Here is a 26,724-nt window from a genome sequence, read left to right on the forward strand (position 1 = left end):
TGCCTAATTCTGGGCTCTGCAGATGAAAAGTAGTTGTCTGTCACCAAAAATGTTCAACATCTGATCACTTCCTCTCTTGCTGGGCATAGCAGTTCACACCTGCAGTCCTAGCATTCAGGAGCATGACCTACCTACGATGCAGAGTAAGACCCTATCTCAATAACAACAAAAAGCATATAAACAAACAAATAGTTCCTGTTCCTAACCTGTCCATAGACAGTGACCCAACCAATAACATACATACACATAAATAAAAACTAAATCTTGCCGGGCGTGGTGGCGCATGCCTTTAATCCCAGCACTTGGGAGGCAGAGGTAGGCGAATCGCTGTGAGTTTGAGGCCAGCCTGGTCTATAAAGCGAGCCCAGGACAGCCAAGGCTACCCAGAGAAACCATGTCTCGAAAAACAAAACAAACAAACAAAAAAGAAAACAAAATACATCTTATTTCTAAAAAAGAGAAACAAACTGAGTACAATTTAAAAACAGTGTAAGCATAAGACTCCTACTTAGTCTTCTAACTGCCAAAGACAGTTATAGAAAGAAACAGGATGCCGGGCGTGGTGGTGCACGCCTTTAATCCCAGCACTTGGGAGTCAGAGGTACGTGGATCGATGTGAGTTCAAGGCCACCCTGGTCTACAAAGTGAGTCTAGGACAGCCAAGGCTACACAGAGAAACCTTGTCTCGAAAAACCAAAAAAAAAAGAAAGAAAGAAAGAAAGAGGATGAGGAGAGTGTGAGGCAGGATGGGGCTGGCTCAGTGTGTGCCCCAGCAGCTGAACCCTCCCACCACTCAGTCCTACTGGGTCCCTATGTGACCATGGGTGCATGTGCACACACCACAATCAGATTTGTTTATTTCAAAGCACAGACACAGTCTCATAGTTCTACAAGTTCCTTAAGACTGAATCAGGACAAATCGTGTGCACACATGAGCACGTAGGCCTGGGAGGCCAGAAGAGGGCATCAGATCCCTTGCATTTGTGGACAGCCTGAAGTGGGTTCTGGGAACTTAACTCTGGTCCTCTGAAGTGTAGCAAGTGCTCTTAGCCACTGAGCAGTCCCCCAGTCCTCAAGCATTATTCTTGCTCAATTGATAGAATCTTATCCCCAGCACTGAACCGGACCAATCATCTAGAGACACCAGAGCCCAGGTCAAGGGTGCTGCTGCACACTTGGTGGGGAGTGCAGGCATGGACAGACTGACAGCAAAGAGCTTTCCGGCCCAAACAGCAGTGGTATTCAAGAAACCCTAGCTGAGTGTTGCTGTCATATTGAGGACAATATGGATTCTCATTATTTAGAGGAATGCTTAAACCTTTTTTTCCTCCTAGCCTTAGTGCCATCTACACAGCTTGTATACCACACACCCACTTACTGTCTTTGTTTGTTTGCTTGTTGCTGTGGTTTTGGTGCAAGACATGAAGCCATGGGCCTTGAACGTGCTAGGCAAGCTAGGTTGTCAGTGATCTACCTAAGCCTCAGCATACCTCCAATGTCAACCCTTCTTGGTGACTGGAGCCCACCCAGCACTGCTAAAATGAGTGAATACATTCTCATGTACTTTGCGTTGATTAGGTGACTTCTAAACATCAGAACGGAGTAACTTTTTTCTGACATTAGATAATATTGAGAAAATTGATGACACTTCGTTTACAAGCCACACGTTTGTCCCTGCTGCCTTTCCCTACCACATTGTGCTCACGCAAAGGATCATAAGAGAGAAAGCTGTGCTTCTGATATCATAGCTTCTCCCAGTTGAGTTCGAAATGACTGAAGAAGCCTGCAAGAGCCTCTGCAGACTGCAAGGCAGATAACTGGGACTTAACACCTTTGGTACTTTCCTGATAAAACCTGATCAAGAGAAATGTCCTGTAGGCAAGTGTGCCTATAGATAATGGTGACTTCTAGGCAGGAGCATTGTTGCAAATTTGATGCCTGTAAGACCCTGTGTCAGCAATAAAAGAAAAGTATATTAGCCAAGCATTGTAGCTCTTTCCTGTATCCCAGCCCTCAGGAATAGATACAAGGAGATCATGAACCGTTCAAGGCCAGCCTGGCTTATGTACTGAGTTCTAGGCTAGTCAGAGCTACATATAACAGCATAAATGAAGAAATATAAATAAACAAATTGTTAGTTTTAAAAAACCAACTAATTTTTTAACCTTAAGTTGCCATGCTTTGTTTTAGTTAATTATAGTCAAAATGAAAATCCCCATTTCAGAATGCTTCTAAATTATACACCGCTCCATCCTCTTGCCTGGATTGTACCTTTGTGTGTAAGAGAACGAATGCCTGAATAGAAAAGTGTCTAACTTCATGCTGACTTGACACAGGTAGAATCATCAGAGAGGAGGGAGACTGATGCCTTTATAAGACTGGACTGTAGGCAAGCCAGTTAATGACTGATGTGAAAGGGCCCAGACCATAGTGGGTGGGCCACCACTTGTCGTTCTATAGAAAGCAGGCTAAGTACTGCTTTTAATGATGAACTCTGAGTAAAATAAGCCTTTTCCTCCCCAAGTTGCTTTTGGTCATGGTGTTTTATCACAGCAGTAATAACCCCAACTAAGACAAAAAGTAAAAAACTTGAGCAGGTGAGATCCAGCAGGCACATCAGGAGGCCAAGGTCCTTAGCTATATAGCCTAGGATACATGAGACCCTATCTCAAAAAGTCAGGAGGAGGAAAATAAAGCAACGTGAAAACGCTCCTTTGACGCCCTGTGAGAAGTTCTCTTGCAGCTTGTCTCTGTGGCAGGTGTGTGTCTGTAGCACAATGAGGTCGAAGCCTTCGGGTGTTAGGTCACACCCGGAACTTAGTGTCCCACCGCAAAGGCTTAGAAGCAAAGGGCGGAAGGACGACAGGCCTGAGACTAGGTTAGACCCAGCAGTAATGAGTAGAATGCCGGGGAGGTGATGCACACCTCTGATCCCAGCACTTGGGGAACACTCACAGCTTGGGGCCAGCCTGGGATTGGAGACCAAACATCTGTCTTGGACAGTCGGATGTGGCTGGAGTGAGCTGGCTGAGGGAGCATGTACAGCGTGCACAGTGCATGAAGCAGTCCCTGGTGCATCCCTCGTGTGTGTTTCTGGTGTGTCCGATAGAGATGGCTTTTCTTGCTGCTGTGCACACTGTGTTAACCTGTTGTACACACTGGCCCCTGAGATAGAACTAGGTCAAAGGAGCTACATTTGAACTATTGCTATACAGTCGTTCACATTTCAAAGTGACTGTCCCATAAGACTGGATGGTGGGTCAGCACAGAAGTGCTGAGCATTTACATTTCCTCAGACCAATGTGTGCTTCCTGGGAAGAAGATTGCTGGGTAATGGCTTGGCCCATTATGTCTGTCTGTGTCCTGCAGCAGCTCTGAGTGTCAGGAATAGGGCGCCCAGCTGCCCTGCGATTTTCAGTTTCATTTGAGCACTGTAATTATTACACAACCTTCATGTGTCTCAAGAGCTTTGTCCTTCTAGAAACAAATGTCTTCTCTCCAGTCCAACATGTGTGCCAGGACTCAAGTGCTCTCACTCAGAGAGAGTTGATGCCTGACATTCATGTCCAAGATTGCTGGCCAGCATCACTACAAGGAGCGATGTTGCTCGTAATGGCTGCTTTCTCTGTTAACTCGGGCGCAGGGCTTCTTGGCTGAGATGTTGATTGTGAAACTTTGCTTAGGATTGCCTTGTGTATATGTAGCAGGAAGTGAATCTTTGAGCCCTTACTCTGCTCTTTGAGCCTAGCTTTAAATGTTTGCCTGGGCTTAGAGCATAGGGCTTTCATTTCTCCCGTTTGCAAAGGAGTGGGGGGGGGGGTGGTGGTTGTTGTTGTTTTAAGACTATTATAGCGTAAATCAAGTTCAGACTCACTCTGTAGCTAAAGATGGCTATGAAGTTCAGATCCTTCCTCTCATCTGTACCTCTCAAATGCTGGGGTTGCAGGCCTGTGCCACCTCACATGTAGCAGCCATGCTGTCTCTCAGCTTCAAGACTGATAAGCTCGGGCCTGGTGTGGTAGTGGAGTGGGGCTGACTGCACTGTAGTGTCATTGCTGTTCTTTGTGGAGGCTGACAACAGGGTTAGGGTAACTCCTCTAACCTGTAGGTCCTGATCTGCCCTGCTTCCCAAGCTAATATTTGCAGCTGCAGTGTTGGCCCCCGGGCTGGTCAGAAGATGCACTAAATGATCTTTCTGGCATCATAGGAGCACATTGAGCAGTGCTCTGTCTATCACAGGCCTGTCCTCCAGTTCCTCCAGCCCTGCAGCCTTGATCAGCAGGTGTTCCTGTGCCTGTAACCCCAGCACTGAGGTGCCTTAGGCAGTAGGATTCCAGATATGAGGCCAACTTGGCTTTTCTAATAAGCCCTAGACGTGCCTAAAGTGATGCCACCTTGTGTCAAAAACAGCTTAAAAATAAAAAGTTGATTTTCACCCACTTTGTGATCCAGAAAAGTCCTTTTGCATGTTGACAGTAACTGTGCAGGAGAGTTTCATGTTTTGTTAGAATGGATGCTCCAGTCTGCTGTCTAAATAAATAGAAAAGTGAGATGGCTCAGTGGGTAAAAGTGCTTGATGACCTGAGTTTGAGCCCCATAACCCATGTAGAAAGTGAGGTTCCTCCATGGATGTGCGTGTGTGCGCGCAACACACACACACACACACACACACACACACACACCCTCTCTCTCATATAAATACAGTAATAATAAACAAGGTTTAAACAGGCGGATAACCCTGCACCATTAAGAGTCTAGGTATATGCAAGAAACAGCTGCCCTGCTAAGAGATTCCATGTCAGTTTGAAGCGTATCCACAAGAGGCAGGAGGTGTGAGTGAGTGTGTGTCTTTTCTGCATAAAGTCAAGACAACTTTCCATTGCATTGTAAATGACTGAGGCTTCATTGTTCTTAGAATGCTGACCTGTGTGTCTGTCTGCATCAAGTAATCTGGCTGCCTTTGTGCTTTCCTCTCTGAATGCAGCTGAAGGTGCCCATGGCAGACAAGCCCGGTAACACAGTGAATTTCCGGAAGCTGCTGCTAAACCGCTGCCAGAAGGAATTTGAAAAAGATAAAGCAGATGATGATGTTTTTGAGAAGAAGCAGAAAGAACTGGAAGCTGCCAGTGCTGTAAGTACTTCAAATCAAATACTGTCAGAATTGTTGGCAATACAGCTAGCTATGGCACTGGGAGGGGATGTGTCAGCTGCGTGTGTGCGTGTGTGTAGGTAAAGGTGTGTCCTATTGGTGTCAAGGGAAATCCTGTTGCCAGCATTAGGGGTGCTGGGGGGCCACCCATAGGAGCCAGTCTACTTTTGGGGCTTAGAAAGGTTGCTAGGTCAGAAGTCTTGGTGGATGGACACTTTGGTGTGTAAGTCTATGTCAGAGCCTCAAGGGGCCTTTGAGCCCAGAAGGAGTAAAGCTCTGAATCATAGGTGCTGTCCACCCCGCTTTTACACAACAGCCGGAGGAGCGAACAAGGCTTCACGATGAGCTGGAAGAAGCCAAGGACAAAGCCCGGCGGAGGTCCATCGGCAACATCAAGTTCATTGGGGAACTTTTTAAACTCAAAATGCTGACAGAGGCCATCATGCATGACTGCGTGGTGAAGCTGCTAAAGAACCACGACGAGGAGTCCCTGGAGTGCCTCTGTCGCCTGCTCACCACCATCGGCAAAGACCTGGACTTTGAGAAAGCAAAGGTAAAATCCCAGAAGGCTGTGCTAAGGGTTCACCGTCAAGTGTAGAAATAGGCGGTCAAGCACAGGACTCCCACCCACATCCCAGCAGTGCCTGGTCCTCCCGCGCTCCTCACTGCCAGGGTTTAAGTGACAGTCCACTTGCTTTAGATCTAAGGTGAGGAGGCCTCTAGTTATACGCAGGTCCGTTTATAGATCTAGGTTGTTCGGTCCTTCTCTTTCTTTCTCATAACCATTTTATAGGTTGTAAGGCCTGAAAAAGAGTAAAGAAGAGCTAGTAGGTTTGTTTGTCTCTCTTGAGATAGGATCCCACTGTATATCCCAGGCTGACCTCCCTGGGGAGGCATGGGCGCATCACTCTGCCTGCCTCAAGTCACTGCCTTTTTTGTTGTATCTTGTTTTTTTGAGATAGGAGCTGACTATGTATCTCTGGCTGTCCTGGAATTCACTATGTAGACAGACTGGCTTTGAATTCACAGAGATCAGCCTGCCTCTGCTTCCAAGTGCTGTGGTTAAATGCATGGGCCACCAGCCCAGCTTTTTAAGTTTATGCACAAATTAATGACATGGCCACCTAACTTTTAATTAAGACATAGCCTGGTGCTGTCCAAGTAAGGTAAACAAATTAGAAATGCTTCAGAGGGCTGGAGAGATGGCTCAGAGGTTAAGAGCACTGATTACTCTTCCAGGGGTCCTGAGTTCAATTCCCAGAAACCACATGGTGGCTCACAGCCGTCTGTTAGGTGATCTGATGTCCTCTTCTGTCCTGCAGCTGTACATGCAGGCAGAGCAATGTATACATAGTAATAAAGAAAGAAAGAAAGAAAGAAAAGAAAAGCTTCAGAGAAATAATGTCAAAGATGAGTCACCTAGGGAAATGTGTTTGTATGTGACAGAAACATCCTAAATACCCGAGTAAACAGGTAGTACAGGTCAGCAGCTTCCAACGTGGGGGTGGGGGGCAACAGAGACAGTTCGCTGCCTGAACAGTTAAACAAAACTCTCTATAATGTTGGAGCATCATCTTCAGACTTCTGGCCCAGTGTATCTGACAGACATCCTTGTGTGAGGCAGGGACTATTGAAGACTTGCTTGCCTTTCTTGGCAGAGTTGGCTGTCGAACTCTGCCTGCATCCAAGCTTGCCCACTTTTAGGTCTCTGGTGGGGTTGAAGACCAGATAGTTTAGTTTTACAATTAAGCTTACTTGTTTAGGGGTTTAGATGTTTTAAGTTGATAGAGATGAGATATGATAGATACAGATTTACATTCAGAATGTGAGACTCACCAAGGTAGGAAAGATTTTTTTTTTAAAGATTATTTATTATGTATACATCCTGCGTGCATATGGGCCTGCCTGCCAGAAGAAGGTATCAGATCTCATTATATATAGCTATGAGCCACCATGTGGTTGCTGAGAATTGAACTCAGGACCTTTGGAGGAGCAGCCAGTGCTCTTAACCTCTGAGCCTTCTCTCTAGCTTCCAGAAAGATGTTTTCATTAAGGTTGCCAAATACAAATAGCCAAACACTATAAATGTAACATTTATATAATTCCTGATTATTTCATAGTTCTTCTTGCTATATGTAGTTAATTATATGTGTGTGTGTAATAATATAAATTTATATGTAAAGAAAGAAAGAAGGAAACCCCCAAATACCAGTGGTTTTGCAAGATTGGGGTAATTTCTCTTCATATATAACCAGAGTTCAGGGTTAAGGCCATTGGCTCTCAGCATCCTACAACTTACTCTGCTTTCATTAGATTCAGCAGAGATTGTAGGAAATAGAGCAAAAGACAGAGTGGTGTCTCTCCCCCAGCTGCAATATAACACGCAGGAGCCTAGCAAATGCGCCGAGTACTCATTCTCCGTTAAACGTCATGCTGTGGCCGGGGAGATAGTTGAATGGCTGCAGGTGCTTGCTTGCCAGGCCTGTCATCCGCTACTGCCACAGACGCTACATACAAACACCATAAAGTGTTAAAGGTTTCACTGTCACTTTCAGCCATAAGGTGTTGTTCTTAAATCGCCTAAGATCTACTGGTGCCTGAGTGAGGAGCCACTACATGTCTGTATGCCTGCATGCAAGAGGCTGAGCCAGGACGATCACAAGGTTCTCAGCCAGAAATGATGGTGGTTTTATGTGTTGCAGCCACGCATGGACCAGTACTTTAACCAGATGGAGAAAATTGTTAAAGAAAGAAAAACTTCGTCAAGGATTCGATTCATGCTTCAGGATGTGATAGACCTCAGGCTGGTACGTTACGTTTCTATCAGTGAATGTCATGACCAAAGCAACATGGGAAGTAGCTGGTTTATTTCAGGTTTTACAGCACAGTCCGTCACTGAAGTAAGTCAGGGCAGCAGAGGCCGTGGAGAAACGCTAATTAACTGGCTTACTCAGCCTGCCTCTTTATTTTTATTTTTATTTTATTTTATTTTTTAAAGATTTATTATGTATACAGTATTCTACCTGCATGCCAGAAGAGGGCACTAGATCACGGTGGCTATGAGCCACCGTGTGGTTGCTGAGAATTGAATTTAGGGTCTTTGGAAGAGCAGCCAGTGCTCCTAACCTCTGAGGCATCTCTCCAGCCCCTCATCCTGCTTTTTTTTTTTTTTTTTTTTTTCCCTTAAAAACACAACAGGACCACCTGCTCAGGAGTTATACACGCCTGCATTAATCAAGAAAATGCCTGCAGACTTGCCTGTAGTCAGGCTGGGTGGAGGCATATTCTCATGAGGATCCTCTTCCTGGGTGACTCTAGCTTGTGTCAAGATGACAAAAAGAAAAGAATAAGTCCAAAACTGTGATGAAGTCGCAGCTGATTTAAAGGGCTTAAATGAAGAAGACAGTGATGTTTGTGTGGATGAAAAGTTGTTTTGCTTCTTGCCTGGCACTGAGCTGACCTGAAAGGTGCTGTCTGTTGAGTCTTTTTTATTTCCCCAGTTACAAACCACAGTGCAGCTCTGACACTGGTCATCTGAATTCAAGGTGGTCAGTGAGAGAGACACAGTGTTTGTGACCTGTCTCGCCTCCACAGTAAACAGGTTTCACTCCTAAGCCTTGTGTTTTGTTTTCACAATGACACTATTGCTACCTTTCAGGTCTTCCTAAAATTCAAGGAGATAAGTGTGTTTGATGTGGACTCATGGGCGTTGCTATTCTGCACTCTGTGCCCCCTGTCTCACCAGCTGTGGTGACTTGTCAGGCCTCCTTTTTCTTGGTATAACAGCTAAGTTGACTACCTCTTCCCAGTCAGTCCTCACGGCATCAGTGAGGCCTCTTTGTCTTCCCAAACCCTTGAGGGCAAAAGCTGTGACCAGGTCATCAGAGCTCACTCACATGCTAACTAAACTCAGCCTGTTTTCCATGCATATCTTCACCACATATGCTCATTTTAACCGTTGAGATAGTGGCTGCGATGTGTGAGGCAGCTCCTGTCTTTTGAGATGAGCAGCTTTGTGTGGCATTCTAAGAAGGGTTCCAGAGTCACCTTTGACGTAGAATCCCTGTGACCCTTGGCGTGAACTATTAGGCCTTGGTGTTACTTAGTCCTTGGGGGTGTGGGGTGGGGGGGGGTGGCGTCCTCATTCTTCCTGGTCCACACCCTCTCCTCTCCCAGTGTAGACTAGAGTGGTGGCTGCATCAGATACTCCTTCCCTCTGACCTTTACCCGCCGGTGGTTGTAATGTGTGCTGCACAGCCAGCTAGAGTTGATCATTTCTTAGCATGACTTCCTACAGTACACATATTTACAGCAAGCTCAAGAACCTAGTGTAAGTCTCCATTTAGTACATGCTTTTATATGGTTCCCGAAGTGAAAACTAGAGGCTTTTTCTTTTTTCTCGGGATGTTGGGGCTGTTGAGACAGGTTTCTCTATGCAGCCCTGGCTATCCTAGAACTCACAGGGCTTCACCTGTCTCCCCTTCTTAAGTACTGGGCCTGAAGGTGAGCACCACCACCACTCAGCAGAAGTGTAGGCTTTTAATTTGTTTTCACCTGGAAAACTACTATAATTACTGTTCTTGTGTGTGGTGCTGAGGACCAAATGCTGAGCCTTGCACATGCTGACCAAGCCAGATTCCTGCCCTTTTTGTAAAATTGTGCATTGTTTGACTAGTAACTTTATTTTCTGCTTTTGTAGTGTAATTGGGTGTCCCGAAGAGCCGATCAGGGGCCAAAAACTATTGAACAGATTCACAAAGAGGCCAAAATAGAAGAACAGGAAGAGCAACGGAAAGTACAGCAGCTGATGACCAAGGAGAAGAGAAGGCCAGGTGAGGGCAGAGGTGGCAGGGTGGGGTACGGGGTGCTGGGGACTGTTAGGTAGGAGCTGGAATTAGGTCACAAAGAACAGAGAAGTGGTTGTCAAGCAACACCAAGTCACCTGAGACTAACCATTGAGCTAGTACAGGATGGGAATGTGCGTTGATTTGTGCAAAGCCAGGCATTCCCAGGCTTGCAGTGCGTAGCTTCCCTCCACACTGTCTGCGAGAGGTAAGAGAAGCCGTGGGAAATAGCTCTCTTGGAACTGTGACGGCATGGGGTGTCTTCAGGTCAGATGTATTCTTTATTAGCGTTGTAAAAGTTTAGACTTAAGAATAATTTTCATTTGAGGGCTGGAGAGATGGCTCAGCCATTAAAAGCACTGTCTGCTCTTCTTGAGGTCCTGAGTTCAATTCCCAGCAACCACATGGTGGCTGACAACCATCTGTAATGTGATCTGATGCCCTCTCCTGGCCTGTAGGTGTACATGCAAATAGAGCACTCATATACACAAAATAAATAAATCTTTTTTTGTTTTTTGAGACAGAGTTTCTTCTTGGCTTTCCTGGACTCATTCCGAGCCTGCCTCTGCCTCCTGAGTGCTAGGATTAAAAGCATGTGCCACTACGCCCAGCTACATAAATACATCTTAAACAAAAAAAGAATGATGTAAAGTTTTTGAGGGGACAGATGGGAAGCAGAAGAAATCGTTATGTGAAGGAGGCCTGGCCTTACTGTGTGGCTAGTATTTGAAAGAATTTTAGTTGTGAAATGAAATAAATCTTCACTTTCAAAAGGAATAAACAAGGCTGGCTGGAGCGCAGTTTCACTGTTGAGATGGAAAGGACTGTTTGCTGGGAGAACTGAGTCAAGGGCTTAGTGTTGGTCTCTGCCAGTCTTCAGTCAGTGTGTGGTGTCTAACAAGAGACTGCCTGACTGACACTCATTTTGTTTTATGTTGGTTTTTCTTTTGGTGCTGTAGGTAGAAGCCACGGTCTTCTGCATGGCAGGCAGACATGCTACAGTTGATCTACTGTGAGCTCCAGGCTTGTGGCTTATTGCACGAGTCAAACTCCACAGTGAAACTGTTCGTAAAACCTGTGTGTAAGGAGCTGAGACCTTACCAATAAAAATAAAAAGGATCAGGACGGGAGAGATGATTCAGTGCTTAAGAGCACTGGCTGCTCTTACTGAGGACCCAGGTCCCTTCCCACCACCCACACAGCTCTTCACCACCATCTGTCTCTCCAGTCCCAGAGCTCCAAGTGTCTGACCCTGGTCTCTGAGAACACCAGGCATGCATGTGGTTCGTAGACATGCCTGTCGGCAAAACAGCCATACACATATGATTTAAAATAAAATTTAAAAAGAAATAACAGATAGGACTGGAAAGATGTCTCAGAGGTTAAGAACACTGCCTGCTCTTCCAGAGGTCCTGAGCTCAATTCCCAGCAACCAAATGGTAGCTCACAACCATCTATAATGTGATCTAATGCCCTCTCTGGCCTGCAGGTATACATGTAGGCAGAGCACTGTATACATAATAAATAAATAAATCTTTAAAAAAGAAAAGAAAAAGAAATAAACAGGGAACCATGTGAAGGACAAAGCAGAAGGTGCTTGGTGCCCAGAATAGTCCTCTGACTAAAGTCTTAGAATGTCGGAAGCAGAAGCCTTTCCAAAATGAAGGGCACTTTTGTGCTTGTTACAGGTGAACATAAGTCTTCTTAGTTCACCCTGTGGCATCTGGCTCATAGTGAGCCTTCAGATTATCCTGCCTGGTATTTAACAAGAACACAGTGCTGCCATAATAGAGCTGCCGGGAGAGCTGCCTTCACCCAGGACTTTAAGTAATGACTGTCCTTTACTGCTGAGCAAAATGGAGAAAGTATCAGAGTTGTTAAGGCCTGATTCATAGATGCCCGCATGGGACTGAAAGAAGTGTTTAACAGCAGAATGACTGGAAAGAGCTAGGATGTAGCTCTTGAAAGATGAGGTGAGTGTGTTGATGGCTGCTGAGGTCAGATAGCAGACAATCTAGGAACATGTGGTTCAGGTCAGCTTTCAGAAGGCAGCGATGTGCACATCAAATTCCCAGGGCCTGTCACTTAATGGGGACATGGGCTGGCAGCAGAAAACTAATACTGAGATAGAAAATATCATTTATTCAACAACTTTGTTCTGTGGAACAATTGAGAAGAAAGAACTGTGAGGAATTGAAGGTTTAAAGGGTAGAGGGTGCATGTTTTCTTTAACATGGCATGCCATGGGGGTCAGAGAACAACTTGAAGAGCCCATTTTTCCTTCTACCATGCTGGTCCCAGGACTGAATTCAGGCTGTCAGGCTTGGCAGCAACTGCCTCTGCCTGCTGTGCCACATCACCAGAGATTGTTGAACAGGAAGACTGGGGAGCCAGCTCATATTGGTGCCGCGGAGCCAACCGGAAGCAGGCGAGGGTGGGAAGTCCTGTGCATGTCTTTGGAAGGAGGGACATGAACAGAGGGAAGAAGAAGCACAAAGGCCCAGCAGCAGTTCCTTCTGAAACAGAAGGAACCTGTGGTTAGAGCTTGGGCCTGGATGGGAAGGGGCCACACTAAAGACGGGGCAGAGGCAGTGGGGACCAGAATACTGAGAGCTCAGTGTAGACCATTTGTGAAGTATCTTGTCTTTTTTCTTATTGGTATGCTGACAGCCAGATGTGTCTCAAATAGCAGAGCGGTGAGATGTCTGCACTGGGTAATCACACGAGTGGCCTCACTGAGAGCAGGAGCTGGAGGCCACAGGGGATGCTAAAGGTCTCCACCCTGCATTATAATAATGGTTTTATTTATCTACTTTTTTATCTTTTGTTTTAAAAGCATTTATTTATTTTACATATGGCTGCTCTATCTACATGTACACCTGCAGGCTAGAAGAGGACACCAGATCTCATTATAGATGGTTGTGAGCCACCATATGGTTGTCGAGAGTTGAACTGAGGACCTCTGGAAGAGCATTCAATGCTCTTAACTACTGAGCCATCTCTCCAGCCCCTTATCCTTTGTGTTTCGGACAGGGTTTCATCGGGTATCTATAGCTAGCCTGGAACTCACTGTAGCCTAGAATTCCTGATTCTCCTGCCTCTGCCTCCCAAACTCTGGGTTGACAGATATGTGCCACTGTTATCTGACTTTGCATATATTTTAAAGGTGGCCTTGGCAAGATCTAACAATTAGACATGAAATTTTAGAGAAAAAAAACTCAGGGTTTTCCTCCTGATTGCCTAAGGGTTGGAGAGAAGGGACAGCATGTCCATTCCACAGAACCGTTGGTTTAGTTAGTGAAACCATCCGACTCCTGCCAAGGTCAGTGCGGCCTTTCTTACCACAGATGTCACACTTAGCCCACTTCAGCCACTGCTTAGCGGTCATATGTGTTTGCTGCTTTCGTCTAAGTGATGTTTCTTGAGAGCTAGGTGCTTGTGCTTTGAATTTTCTCAATGTGCAGATTAAAGAGACTCCAGGCCAGATGTAGTGACACACCTCCATATGTAGCCACCTGGTCTGTCTCAAAAAAGAAAAATAAACTTGCTCTTAACAGAACTGCCATTAATACTTGAAGTTTGTTTGTCATCTCCTTGGTTTTAATTGTCATTCCTCAGTTGACAGTATTGTTCACTCAGTGACAATCTGACTTGAGGTGCTGAGAGATTGACACATCCTATCTTTCCTGCAGGCGTCCAAAGAGTGGACGAAGGTGGATGGAATACCGTACAAGGGGCCAAGAGCAGTCGTGTGCTGGACCCCTCCAAATTTTTGAAAATCACTAAGGTGAGTATGATATTTTAAAGAATTTACAGTGCTAGGTGCTGCTTGGAATCCCAGTACTTAGGAGGTAGAGGCAAGAGAATCAGAAGCTTAATTAAGGTCATCCTCAGCTACTGCATATAGCTGTTAGCATGCAGAAAGCTAGCCGAGGCAGATATGAGACCCTGCCCTGCCAACCCTCAACTGTGGGTGTGTTGAAAAGTTAAAACACACACACAGTATTTCTGTTTGTTTGCTTTGTTTTGTTGTTTTGTTTGAAGACAAGGTTTCTCTGTGTAGCTTTGGCTGTCCTGGCAGCACACACCTGTAAATCCAGCACTTAAAAAGTTGAGGCAGGATAGGGCTGGAGAGATGGCTCAGAGGATAAGAGCACCGGCTGCCCTTCTAAAGGTCCTTAGTTCAAGTCCCAGTAACCACATGGTGACTCACAACCATCTCTGATGAGTCCCGTGCCCTCTTTGGGCCTGCAGACATCAAAAAAACAAAGAAGAAAAAGAAGTATAGACAGGAAGATTGCTGTGAGTTTTGTTTTTGTTTTTTTGTTTTTGTTTTTTTTTTTTGTTTTGTTTTGTTTTTCAAGACAGGGTTTCTCTGTGTAATCCTGGCTGTCCTGGACTTGCTTTGTAGACCAGGCTGGCATTGAACTCACAAAGATTCGCCTGCCTCTGCTCCCAAGTGCTGGGATTAAAGACGTGCACCACCACTGCCTGGCTTACAGTGAGTGTTTAGCCATCCAGGCATACATAAACTACCATAACTGAGCATTGTTGTATAAGAAGAATCACTTGAAGCTCTGTGTCTTATTTGACAAATTAGTAAGCCATGCTGAGCAGAGGACCTGATCACACTCTAGAAACCAATGTGGCCTTCACCCTGTTCTGTGGAGCCTAATCCAAGGAAAGGCTTGAAGGCCCAGGGCTCACACCTCAATGAACACAGTTGCCATTTATGGTTGGTTGTTTTATTTTTGAGTCAGGGTACCCTGGCTAGCCTGGAGTTTACTTTGTGAACTAGGCTAGCTTAGAGCGTTGCCTCCCAAGTGCTGGCATTAAAGGCTTGTGCTCCCTTGCCCATCTAAGGTCACATTTCTTAAACTGAAACTCCAAACAGAAATGCGTTGCTAAAGTTGGTTGTCACTGCACTGAAGAAAAGCACTCTAGAGTCTCCTTGTGGATGACCCGTGGCACTTTTGTTACAGCCCACCATTGATGAGAAGATTCAGTTGGTTCCGAAGGCACAGCTGGGCAGCTGGGGCAAAGGCAGCAGCGGTGGAGCTAAGGCCAGCGAGACTGGTATGTGTGGAGGGCCCTTTCTAGCCACCTGGGGCTCTAACGCCGTTGCCTTGCAGTGCTTTCCCAGTGTCCAGAGCTGTGCTGGGAAAAGGTCTGTGGACTAACCTGCCTGGACGGCCCTAAGTGACTATCAGTAACATGACACAAAACCTCCTGTTTCTATAGGGCTCTTTCAACACTTACAATTTTTGCTAATTTCAGATTAATTTTATCAGTATGAGATTTTGCCTGCACGTTTGTATGTACACCAGATGTGTGCGTCTTGCCTACAAGATCAGGAACAGGTCTGGAATTTGGGATCTAGAGTTACAGATGGCTATGGGCCGCCATTGCATGCTGGGACCCTGATGGAGGTCCTATAGAAGAGCAGCCATCGCTCCAGCCCTCTCCATGTTCAAACCCCACCCCACCCCACTTTGAGACGTCTTTCTACAGCTCCGTGTCCTTGCTATCCTGGAACTCACTCTGTAGACTAGGTTGGGATTAAAGGTGTGCGCCATCACGCCTGACTGATATTTAAACTTTTGAGAAAATATTTTTTTAGTTAAGCTGTTTATTGTATTTTTATTCATTTTGTTTTTGCTTTGTTTTGTTTTTGACAGGATAGCACTATGTAGCCCTGACTGGCCTAGAACTTAATACAAGGACCAGACAGACCTGAAACTCACAGAGATTGGCTTGCCTCTGCCTCCTTAGTGCTCAGATTAAAGATGTGCCATGCCAGTATCGGGTGTTATTTTCAAATGCTAACACTCAAGAGGCTGACGCAGGAGAGCTGCCATAAGTTTGAGACCCTGCACAGGCAACATAGTAGGTACCAGGCCAGCCAGAACTACAAGCCAATAAGACCCTCCCTCGAAAACAGCAACATAAGGCAGGCTGAAAAGTGTGGCTCAGTGAGAGCACTACCCTAGTGTATACAGGGCTTAACAGCTGGACTAAGGATGAGTACAGTTTCTTATCTCTGACATTCTGATACAGTATTATCATCTACGGAGCTCACATGGCCGACGCTAATTGAAGAGCTGCTGGCCTGTGCTGGCCTTTAAGGGAGGGATAGTCCATTTTCTTTAAGTGTGTTGCCCCTGATAGGCCTGTCGTGATCCAGTGGAGGGCTCCATACCCACAAGTCTATGGGCAGCACAAGGTGGGCTTGGTGGGATGGGGGGAAGTTGAGGGTAATTAGGCTTAAAATACATTGTATGAAATTCTTTTTTGGTTTTTCAAGACAGGGTTTCTCTGTATAGCCTTGCCTGTCCTGGACTTGCTTTGTGTAGACCAGGCTGGCCTCGAACTCGCAGTGATCTGCCTGCCTCTGCCTCCAAGTGCTGGGATTAAAGGTGTAGCGTGTGCCACCACTGCCCGGTTGAAATTCTTTAAAAAAAATTAGTAAAGTTCGCACTCCAGGGCTAGAGAGATGGCTCAGTAGTTAAGAGCACTGACTGCTCTTCCAGAGGATCTGGGTTCAATTCCTAGCACCTGCATGGTAGCTCCCAACTGTCTGTAACTGCAACCTTACAGAGACATACATGCAGGCGAAACATCAATGCGCACCTAAAAAATAAAAATAAATAATTTTAAGAAAAAAAAATGTTTTTAAAAGTTCATACATGGCAGCTAAGTGTGGTGGCACACGCCTTTTATCCCAGCACTTGGGAAGCAGAGGCAAGCGGATCGCTGTGAGTTCGATGCCAGTCTGGTCTGCAAAGCAAGACTAGGACTGCCAAGGCTACACAGAGAAACCCTGTCTTGAAAAACCAAATAAATAAAAAGTTCATACTTGGGCTGGAGAGGTGACTCAGTGGTTAAGAACGACACCTGTTCTGCCAGGGGTCCTGAGTTCAATTCCCAACAACCATCTATAATGAGATCTGATGCTGCCTTCTACAGATAAAGCACTCCTATACAATAAATAAATGAAAAAATAAAAAAGTTCATACTCAAGATCACACACTTAGCCAGGCAGTGGTAGCACACACCTTTAATCCCAGCACTCGGGAGGCAGAGGCAGGTGGATTGATGTAAGCTTGAGGCCAGCCTGGTCTACAAAGTGAGTCCAAGACAGCCAAGGCTACACAGAGAAACCCTGTCTCGGAAAACAAAAAATAAAAAACAAATGAACAAAAAAAGAACACACACTCTAATTGTCATAATATGCAAATATCTCAGACTGTTTTCAGTAAGATCATTGTTTTTGTCTCGGTTCAAGTTCACACCCTCCAGCATATGTGACCAGATTGGGAAAAACCTGAACCATCACAAACATCTCAAAAACTAAAGCAGCACAGTGATCCAAAGGAGAACTAAGGCATTTCAACAGTTTTCTTGGATTATTCACAAGTCTACTGTCATCTTAGTATATTTTCATCCCTTTACACAAATCAGCAGTATGTGCTGTGCAGTGTCTTGGTAAGATTCCCTCCACCTGCCTCCAAAACCTGTTGGTGCCCTGCGCAGGGTAACTTACATGCTTAGAGGGTTTTTCTATAGAAGTTTTTGTGGTTGGCTGGCTGGCTGGTTGATTGGTTGGTTGCTGTGTGTTTGGATTCCATGTAGCCCAGGCTGGCCGGAAGTCACTGTGTAGTTGAATATGACCTTGAACTTGTTGACTCTGTCCTGACATTACAGACTTGCCACCACACCTGGATGAATATGTCTTTAAGGATAGAAGTTGTGGTTACCAAATGTCAGAACCTTACCTGTAGTGTACTTGTCAGAACATGGTAGGCTTCACCTATACTAGTTAGAAATTACTGCCTGCAGCCGCATCACTCCCGGTAACATGCCTCGGCTTGCCTGATGTTAGGTTAAGCAGCTCTGGGCCTGGTTAGTACCTGGATGGGAGGGATTTCTGGTCACTTAGCTTCTAACCTTTGTTGGTTCTCTGCTTGATGAACTGTCTCTCTGCTCTGCTAAGTCACTGCTCTCAGGGCTGGGGATGTGCTTCAGTTGGTAGAGTTTCTGCTTAGTGTGCACAGAGCCCTGGGTTTGAGCCTTAGTAACTCAGACAGCGGGTGTGGTGGAGAATGCCTGGGACTCCAGCATTCAGAAGATGGAGAGAGACCTGAAGACCTGAAGACTACATAGTGAGTTCCAGACTGGCCTGGCCTGTATGAGATCTTACCAAAGAAGAACAGGGAGGGGGTGGAGGTGGAGTCACCTGTGGTCCCACCTACTTGGGAATTAGTCCAGCCCAGGAGCCGGAGCCAACCTGAACAACATAGACCTGCTTCAGATTTTAAAAGGAACAAAATTCCTGGTCTTTTTTCTTATTTCCAGAAAGCAGGAAAACTAATTTGCATATTAACCATGTAATTTGTGTTTTTTTTTCTAAATCTACAACACCTATAGATGCCTTACGGTCAAGTGCTTCCAGTTTAAATAGATTCTCTCCTCTGCAACCTCCAGCACCTTCAGGGTCCCCGTCAGCCACACCTTTAGAGTTTGATTCCCGAAGGGCATTAACCAGGTGAGAACTTACATTTCATGTTTCCCAATGGTTGTCCTGCTTGTATGTCCTGGTGCACATACAAACTGTCTCTAGCACATGTGCCTTATGGTGATAATTCTTGTATGTATTCTTGTCATGCCTAAACGTAATGTCTTTAATCTCTAATTTCCAAGTAGGAATGTAATCAGGTGGTGGCTTTGGGGTGGGATGGAATGAGGGGAGAGCAGGTTATGTAGCCACACCCTGCTCCTTAGGAAAGCCTGGCCAGCCAGGGAAGAGCCCTGTAGTCATGTCTCTAGGCCTTGTCACACTTCCTCCAGCACAGGAGGCATGTTAATTAAGGAACGTGACAAGCCACCGCCCATCTGCTTCTGTCTTGATGGTCTTCAACTTACATAATGCTCTCTGTTAGCTTCTGGACTGTGTCACTCACTCCTCAGTCACCAGCCAGCTACTGAGCAGCTAGACCATGGCTCGCTGCTGTGGACTCTGCTGGTTCTAATTTTCATGTGTTTGTGTATTGACTCCTGTCCATCCCAAGTCATTCCCCTTCCTCCCTTTATTCCGCTGCTTCTGAGTTACCATGCTGAAGATTTTTCTCGAGTAAGTCAACAGGGAGACAGACTTTCAGACTTATCTTAAGACAGTTAAGCATAGCCTGACATGGTGGCCACACCTGCAATCTCAGCACTCTGGAGGCAGAGGCAGGTGCAGGCTGGTCTACAAAGTGAGTCCAGAAAAACAGGCCTACATAGAGAAACCCTGTCTTGAAAAACTTAAAAAAAAAAAAAAGAAAGAAAGAAAGAAAGAAAGAAAAAAGAAAAATTTTGAGCTGTGCCATGCAGGCCTGTGGTCTTCTCACTATCCGGGGAATCTTGACTTGTACGTGATAGGCTCAGGAGAAAGGGCCCTATGTCATTCATACTTTCACTTTACTTTGTACTTACTGTGCTTGTGTGTGAATTACATGGGTCAAGCACATGGCATGGTTTGTGTGCGGAACTCAGAATAACTTCAGAGAATCTGGTCCTGGACATCAAATTCAAGTCATTAGGTTGGCAGCAAGCACCTTTACCTGCTGAGCCATCTCCCCACCCCCTTCTTTAATGGCTTTTTCTTAATTATTATAATATATATTCTTTGGTCAACTCATAAATAAATACAGTGTATTTAGATCATATTCATTTTCCTGTAAGCCCCTGGACCCTCCCCCATATCCTCCTCCCAACTTTATTCCTCATCCCTTGTGTGTGTGTGTGTGTGTGTGTGTGTAAATAAATAAATAAATAAATAAAATCTCCTTTGGAGAGTTAGAGCTGCCCATCCCATGTGCCCACTGTTTAGGGGATGCACTGGAGCATGAACATAGTGTGGCTCACAAGGCAAGCCAACTCTGCCTCATCAGCCAGCGGCACTAGCTTCTCACACATGAGTTTTTAGGCTGCCTTTTATCCTTGAAAACAAAACTTGTACTGTGTGTGTGTGTGTCTGTGTGTGTCTCCTTGTGAATTTTTTAAAGTAAAAATTCAAGGAAACTCAGATTTTGAGAGTTAATATACTTTGAAAGTATCTGTGCCTTGTATCTGAAGTCGCCTAGGAGGCTAAAAAATGAGTCAACTGGTCCAGTACTTTCAATTAAGGGTGACCCATTCAAGGTCGAAGATATCTGACAGGTTGCCCTCTGTCCCCCACATATATGCATGCAAGGTTTCTCAGGAAAAAGAGTAAGATTTAAGATAGTTATATGTTGGAAGTCTGCGGTTTCAGTGATTGTTGGCAATACTTAATGTTGTTCTGTAGGTTGAATATGAAGCGGGGACATTGTCTTTTCAAATGTGTTGTTTTGTGTTTAAGTCGTGGGAGCATGGGCAGAGAGAAAAGTGACAAGCCACTTCCAGCTGGAACAGCCCGTCCCAATACTTTTCTGCGGGGCAGCAGCAGAGACCTGCTGGACAATCAGTCTCAAGAGGAGCAGCGCAGAGAGATGCTCGAGACGGTGAAACAGCTGACTGGAGGCGTGGACACCGAGAGGACCAGCACCGAGGCTGACCGAATCAAGCCGAGGGAGCCAGGTGAGAGGGCTCTGGGACACAAGGCAGACCTAGATGTTGACATTAAATTTGGAAGCAAAATAGAGACAGGACTAGAGAAATGATTCAGCAGTTAAAATCGGCACCTGCTCCTCCAGAGGACTGAGTTCCCTTCCCAGCACCCAAATGGCGGCTCACAGCCATCTGTAATTCCAGCTTCCACAGCCTCTTCTGACCTCTGAGAACACAGCACCCATGTGATGCAGGCACACTCATGCACATAAAAGAAAAGAGAAGTAGTAATAAAAACTACCAATACTTTGTGTACCTGAGTAAAATTGAGGGACGACACCTGGCAGCATGCCTGTCTCATGCTGTCGGTCGCTTTGCAGAGCTGTGCCTTCACAGAGCTTTCAGTCCTCCTGTCTCTGGAATGTCAGGATGGCGAGGTCCTCTTCCTTCATGTTCAGCATCCTGCCTTTCTCACAAGTCCTTTCACCACATCATTGCCCTTGTCATTAGAGTGTCTGTGCACAAGTGCCCACCTCATTCCTGCTTAACAAAGGGAAGGAAGGCATCGGACTGTCTGTTCCAGCCTCCGTCTCTCTAATCACTTCTGTGGGTTGGTTTGTTTTTCGGGGGTGTGCACTCAGGCTCTGCACTGGGGATGCTGTAACACTTCCCTTGTGTCTTTAATCTGAGTTGTAGTTTTGTTTTGTTTTTTGTTTTTTATCCACTCTCCGACACCCTGCACAGTTCTTAGAGAAAAAAAAAAAAAAAAAGAGCATGCAGAAATTCTTGGAACAAAAACTAGTAGATAAAATGGTTTTGAGTGATCTGAGAGGCCATGGTGACTAGCAGAGCTGAGACAGGCTCACAGAGTGGCGCATTGCTGCAGGAGTAGCCAGCACAGAGTTGCAGTGGGGTGTCAGTAGGGGAGACCAGGGTGTGTGTGTGCGCAGGTACCACACTGGGCCGGTGCAGCCAGTACTGGGTCAAGCAGGTCCCAGCCCCTGTGCTTTCTAGAGGCCTTTGTGTGCTCAATTTGAAGCAATTGCAGGGAAATCAAAATATAGAAACTGCCAAGCTGTAGCTCTAAAGGTGAAAAAATCCCAACCCCAACTCCTGTTCCTTGCTGTAGCACTGGCTACAGTGTTACTCTGGGCCTCTCTGTCCTAAAGTAAAGGGCTTCTTGATTCTGCTCTCACATGTCTGACTCTGTCAAACCAATATCTGTAGAAGTCTCCATTGAAAAACCAGTGTAAGAGCCGTATGTGGTGGCGCACTCCTTTAATCCCAGCACTCAGGAGGCAGAGGCAGGCAAATTGCTGTCTACAAAGTGAGTCTAGGACAGCCAGGGCTAACACAGAGAAACCCTGTCTCAGAAAACCAAAAAAGAAAAAGAAAAATAGTGTAAAAGCATTTAAATATCACAAGCCATGATCCTACTTGACTGACTTAACCCTTGTTTGTTTGTTTGTTTGTTTGTTTGTTTGTCAAGACAGAGCTTTTCTGTGTAGCTCTGTCTCTCCTGGACATTGTAGACAAGGCCAGCCTTGAACTCACAGAGATCCATCTACCTCTGCCTCTCCCTCCAAGAGTGCTGGGATTAAAGATGTGTACCACCATGGCCTGTCTGATACTTATTCTTTTTGTCTTCTTGCTCCCCTTAATCTCATTCACAGTGAAATCGGAAATGTGCTCAGTGTCAGCCACTGACAAGCCTGCACTGTCCGAAGAAGAAGTGGAGAGGAAGGCCAAGTCCATCATTGACGAATTCCTACACATCAACGACTTTAAGGTAAACAGTGACAGTGAAGTCAGCAACTCTGAGGCGGCCCCAGTCAGAGAGTGTGGTAACTTGGCTTGGTCTGACAAGTATCATAATGAGTGGCTAAGACATGCATTCTGTAGTCCAGCCCTGCAGGGCTCAGTTTGCTGAGCTCATGCATTTCTGCAAAGTACTTTATTTTAAATTGATGGTGTCTGTCATTCACAAATTTAAGGATGGGAAGAGAGAATGGATTCCAGGCCGTGTAGCCAAGAGGAGACTATAAACTGATTGTGGCATTAAGAAGCAGAGTACCAGCCGGGCATGGTGGCACAAACCTTTAATCCCAGCACTCAGGAAGCAGAGGCAGGTGGATCGCTGTGAGTTCGAGGCCAGCCTGGTCTACAAAGTGAGTCCAGGACAGCCAGGGCTACACAGAGAAACCCTGTCTCGAAAAACCAAAAAAAGAAAAAAAGAAGCAGAGTACCACTGTGGCTACTCCTGTCTGTGCCCTTAGACATACCTTCATTCTCACATTGACCTGAATTATGGCTGCCATCACTTTTCCTTTATTTTTTAAGTGGGAAACCGAGGCACAAAAGGACAAAGAGTGAGTGTTCAGGATCAGACAGCCTGAGGCATTTCAAACCCTCCTGTGAGTTTGCCCTTGTAATTTGTCCTCCCCCTAGAATTTAAATGGTGATTGGTAGGATTGACCTCCTGCCTGACAAAAGCCCAGTCCAGAGACAGAGCAGCACAGGTAACCCCAGAAACTCCCAAGATAATGTGACACTGATCTGGAAGTGTCACTTCTGTTAAACATTTGTCAGATATCTTAAATACTTTTGCACTGGAATTGTTGAAAACCTCTTACTTATTTTTCTTTACAATTAATTATTATCTGCTTTTTGTACACAAAATCACTTTATGTATATCCTGGCCTTTAAGCCCTTATACCTCTAATATTATCCAGAATTTGGAAGTAAGAAAAACTTTGCTTTAGTTTTGAGGGGTGTTTGTTTTTGTTTTGTCTTGTTTTCAGTTTCTTTTAAGCCACAGTCTCATGCAGCCCAGGCCAGCTTCAAATGCAAGGCTGATCTTGAACTTTTAATTCTCCTGCCTCTGCCTCCCAACTGCTGGTCATGTACAACCAGCATAGGGCTTGTTCTATAGATAGCCCAGGCGAAGTTTGAACATACTATGTAAATTAGGCTGACTGTGAACTCTTGGCAGTCTTCTGCTTCTGTTGCCCTTTTCCTGGGATAAGTCAGGGCCCCGAAACACAGCTTAAAAACAGATTTTAGTGTTGATAAAGATAAAGGAGTGTTTTTGTAGAAATTTGACAGTGGAACAGAATAAACATTGAGTGAAAAGCAAAGAAATAACTACTGAGCCACCTTCCTAGAGAGCGATTGCCTTGTGAGCTGAGCAGGCACAGGAGAAATGTGACAGACAGGAGAACTCAAAGAGCTGCTGTAGGTGGCAGCAAGTCAGGAAGAGGGAAGTGGAGGCTGGCTTCAGACTGAATTTGAAGATGTTCAGAGTTAGAGAATGACACAGCTTTGGTCCTGCAAACCAGAGGCATACTGAGACATCCTTACTAGAGCTCAGGAGGAGGTTTGCAGGGCAGGTAGCTAGTCAGGCAGGCCTCGCTGTGTGTGCCGTTGGGTTCTAAGAACTGGTGGCCCACACCTGTAATCCCAGTACTCCAGAAGCGGAGGCAGGGTAGATCCCTGTGAGTTCAAGGCCAGCCTGGTCTACAAAGCTGTCCTGTCCTAAGAAACACTGTCTAGGGCTGGAGAGATGACTCAGAAGTTAAGGGCACCCACTGCTCCTCCAGAAGACCAGAGTTCAGTTCCCAACAACCACATGGTGGCTCACAACCATCTATGTGATCTGATGCCCTCTTCTGGTGCACAGGTGTATGTGTAGGCAGAGCACTATATACATAATAAGTAAATAAATCTTAGGAAAAGTACACAGAGAAACTCGTCTCAAAAAACCAAAAACAAAGAATAAAATAAAATAAATTAGAAAAAGCGAAAGCAAAGCTGAGCCAGTGGCTGCCCTTCTCCCTGTCTTTTCTCAAGAAGAATAGCAAGCTTCAGAGAGTAAAGTGAGGGGCAAAGCTGCAGCCCTTGTGGCTGAGGGTAGAGAGCGGCGCTGCCAGCTGAGCATGCTAGGCTGGCAGGCTTCTGGTCTCCAGAGTCTTACCGACGAGATATCACTTCACAGTATGGCTTTCTGTAATGGACACCCTCTTTCATGGAAGGCTGTGCCAGCGCTGGCATTCCAAGGTAGGATAACCCTAGTTGCCACATTAAGTTCTGTTTGTTTGTTTGTTGTTTTGGAATTTTTTACAGATAAGGTTTCTCTGTAGTAGCACTGTCAGTCCTGGTACTCACTCTGTAGACCAGGCTGGTCTTGCCTGCCTCTACCTGACGAGTTCTGGAACTAAAAGCATGTGCTACCACTCCCAACTTTAAGGTCTTTGAATCTTGATATTGAGTTTCTGTTTCATAGTATTTTGTTTTCAGATTTCCCCTCCCCCACAAGACAGGGTTTCTCTGTGTAACAGTTCTGGCTGTCCTGGAACTCTCTTTGTAGACCAGGATGGCCTCAAACTCACAGAGATCCACCTGCCTCTGCCTTCTGAGAGATGGGATTAAAGGTGTGCACCACCACGCCCTGCGTGGAGTTTTTGTTGTTGTTGTTTGTTTGTTTGTTTGTTTTTGAGTTATTTTAATAAAACTGCTAACCTAGGGCTGTGGGCATGGTTCAACAGTTAAGGGCACTTACTACCCGTGCAGAGGACCCATGTTCAGCTCCCCGCACCTAGATGGCAGCTCATAACCCCCCTCGAACTCTAATTTAGCAAACCGGATAATAGGCTCCTACTTGCATATGGTGTACATACATATGTTCAGGTACATGCACATATGTACATACATGCATACATACATGTAAAATACAAAAATAAATCTAAAAACCCCTCAAAAGCATTGACAGTCTGAGGCTATCCCCTTGGAGTGGAAGGGAGCGCAGCCAGGGCTACAGGTGTGCTCCACCAGGGCCTTGTGCTCAGTGGGCAGCGCAGCCAGGGCTACAGGTGTGCTCCACCAGGGCCTTGTGCTCGGTGTGCAGCGCAGGAGCGATTCAAACTCAAAAACCACCCTCCTGTCTTACTTAGCCTTTTTAGTACCTAGGTCAACATTTTTTATTTCCTCTCTTTTTATATTCTAGAAATTTGCATATGGCGGTCTTTTAACATTAAATAAGAAAACTAGCCGGGCGGTGGTGGCGCACGCCTTTAATCCCAGCACTCGGGAGGCAGAGGCAGGTGGATCGCTGTGAGTTCGAGGCCAGCCTGGTCTACAAAGTGAGTCCAGGACAGCCAAGGCTACACAGAGAAACCCTGTCTCGAAAAAAAAACCAAAAAAAGAAAAAAGAGAAAAAATAAATAAGTAAACTATTAGATTTGCAACCTGTCTTGTTTATGAAGCTTTGTGGTGCTTTTAATATACGTAGATTTTGAAGTTACCATTACGTCAGATTCTGGAGCAAGCCTTTCTTTGTTTGAACAGGAGGCCACGCAGTGCATAGAAGAGCTGGGCGCCCAGGGCCCACTGCATATTTTCGTGAAGGTGGGTGTGGAGTTCACCCTGGAAAGGAGCCAGATCACCAGGGATCACATGGGCCACTTGTTGTATCAGCTGGTACAGTCAGAAAAACTCAGCAAGCAGGACTTCTTCAAAGGGTTGGTATCCTCCGTGCTAAGTTCATCTTAGGTTCATCTTTTCCTTCGTGACATTTAATGTCGTGTGCGGTGTTGTTTGATATCACGGCAACCCGTAGACCAGGCTAGGACATGCAGGTTATCTTCTGATTTTCTCAGAGACCCTCATCATGGGATCTGCAAAGTAAAAGATAGGATGGAATAACTGCAGCTATTATCACACTATCGCAAGATATGAAATGATCTGGAGGTCCCAGGGACTGACTTGAGACTGAAGTCCTTGCCGTGTAGCCCAGCCCAGTCTGACTTTTTGCTCCCGTTCCCACTGCCTCTGCTTTCCAAATGTTGGAGTGATGCGGGGTTGACAATGGTGGGTAGTTAAGAGAGCGCCCTCTGCTGGAAGTGCCGCCTCTGTTGCATGGTCGCTTCCTGTACTTCCCTTTGCAGCTTCATGGTTCGCTGCAGTCCTGTTTGTCTTGGTGCTGCTTAGGTTGTCTGCACCCTGAGTCATAGCCAAAAAAGGACGCCTAGATGGGCACTGCGGAGCTGCTAGGCAGGCACATCCTTCTGGTGCTCCAGGTATCCATGGTCCATCTGCTTGTTTATTTTCACACATTAGAGGATCAGCCTGTTCTGCTTATGGAAACCTAGCTTTCTTGCTATACCC

At 45.7% G+C, this 26,724-nt stretch overlaps 1 protein-coding gene across 21 annotated transcripts in view; it reads left to right on the forward strand.

The window, feature by feature from the left end:
• The window catches only part of Eif4g3 (eukaryotic translation initiation factor 4 gamma 3), a 229,760-nt gene that overhangs the window by 178,533 nt on the left and 24,503 nt on the right, over window positions 1-26,724 (forward strand). For 18 of the 21 annotated variants that reach the window (XM_051171468.1, XM_051171470.1, XM_051171469.1 and 15 more), the window contains 10 exons: window positions 4,985-5,131; window positions 5,466-5,702; window positions 7,852-7,956; window positions 9,849-9,981; window positions 13,686-13,780; window positions 14,976-15,069; window positions 18,421-18,538; window positions 20,375-20,592; window positions 22,236-22,351; window positions 25,906-26,078. In XM_051171468.1, the coding sequence (XP_051027425.1) occupies window positions 4,985-5,131; window positions 5,466-5,702; window positions 7,852-7,956; window positions 9,849-9,981; window positions 13,686-13,780; window positions 14,976-15,069; window positions 18,421-18,538; window positions 20,375-20,592; window positions 22,236-22,351; window positions 25,906-26,078 (1,436 nt within the window). Of the gene's footprint in view, window positions 1-4,984; window positions 5,132-5,465; window positions 5,703-7,851; window positions 7,957-9,848; window positions 9,982-13,685; window positions 13,781-14,975; window positions 15,070-18,420; window positions 18,539-20,374; window positions 20,593-22,235; window positions 22,352-25,905; window positions 26,079-26,724 lie in introns of those variants that run through there. The other 3 variants (XM_051171458.1, XM_051171459.1, XR_007833431.1) reach the window with 2 other exon arrangements.

The sequence above is a fragment of the Acomys russatus genome, chromosome 29 (assembly GCF_903995435.1).
Source record: "Acomys russatus chromosome 29, mAcoRus1.1, whole genome shotgun sequence".
Lineage (NCBI taxonomy): Eukaryota > Metazoa > Chordata > Mammalia > Rodentia > Muridae > Acomys > Acomys russatus.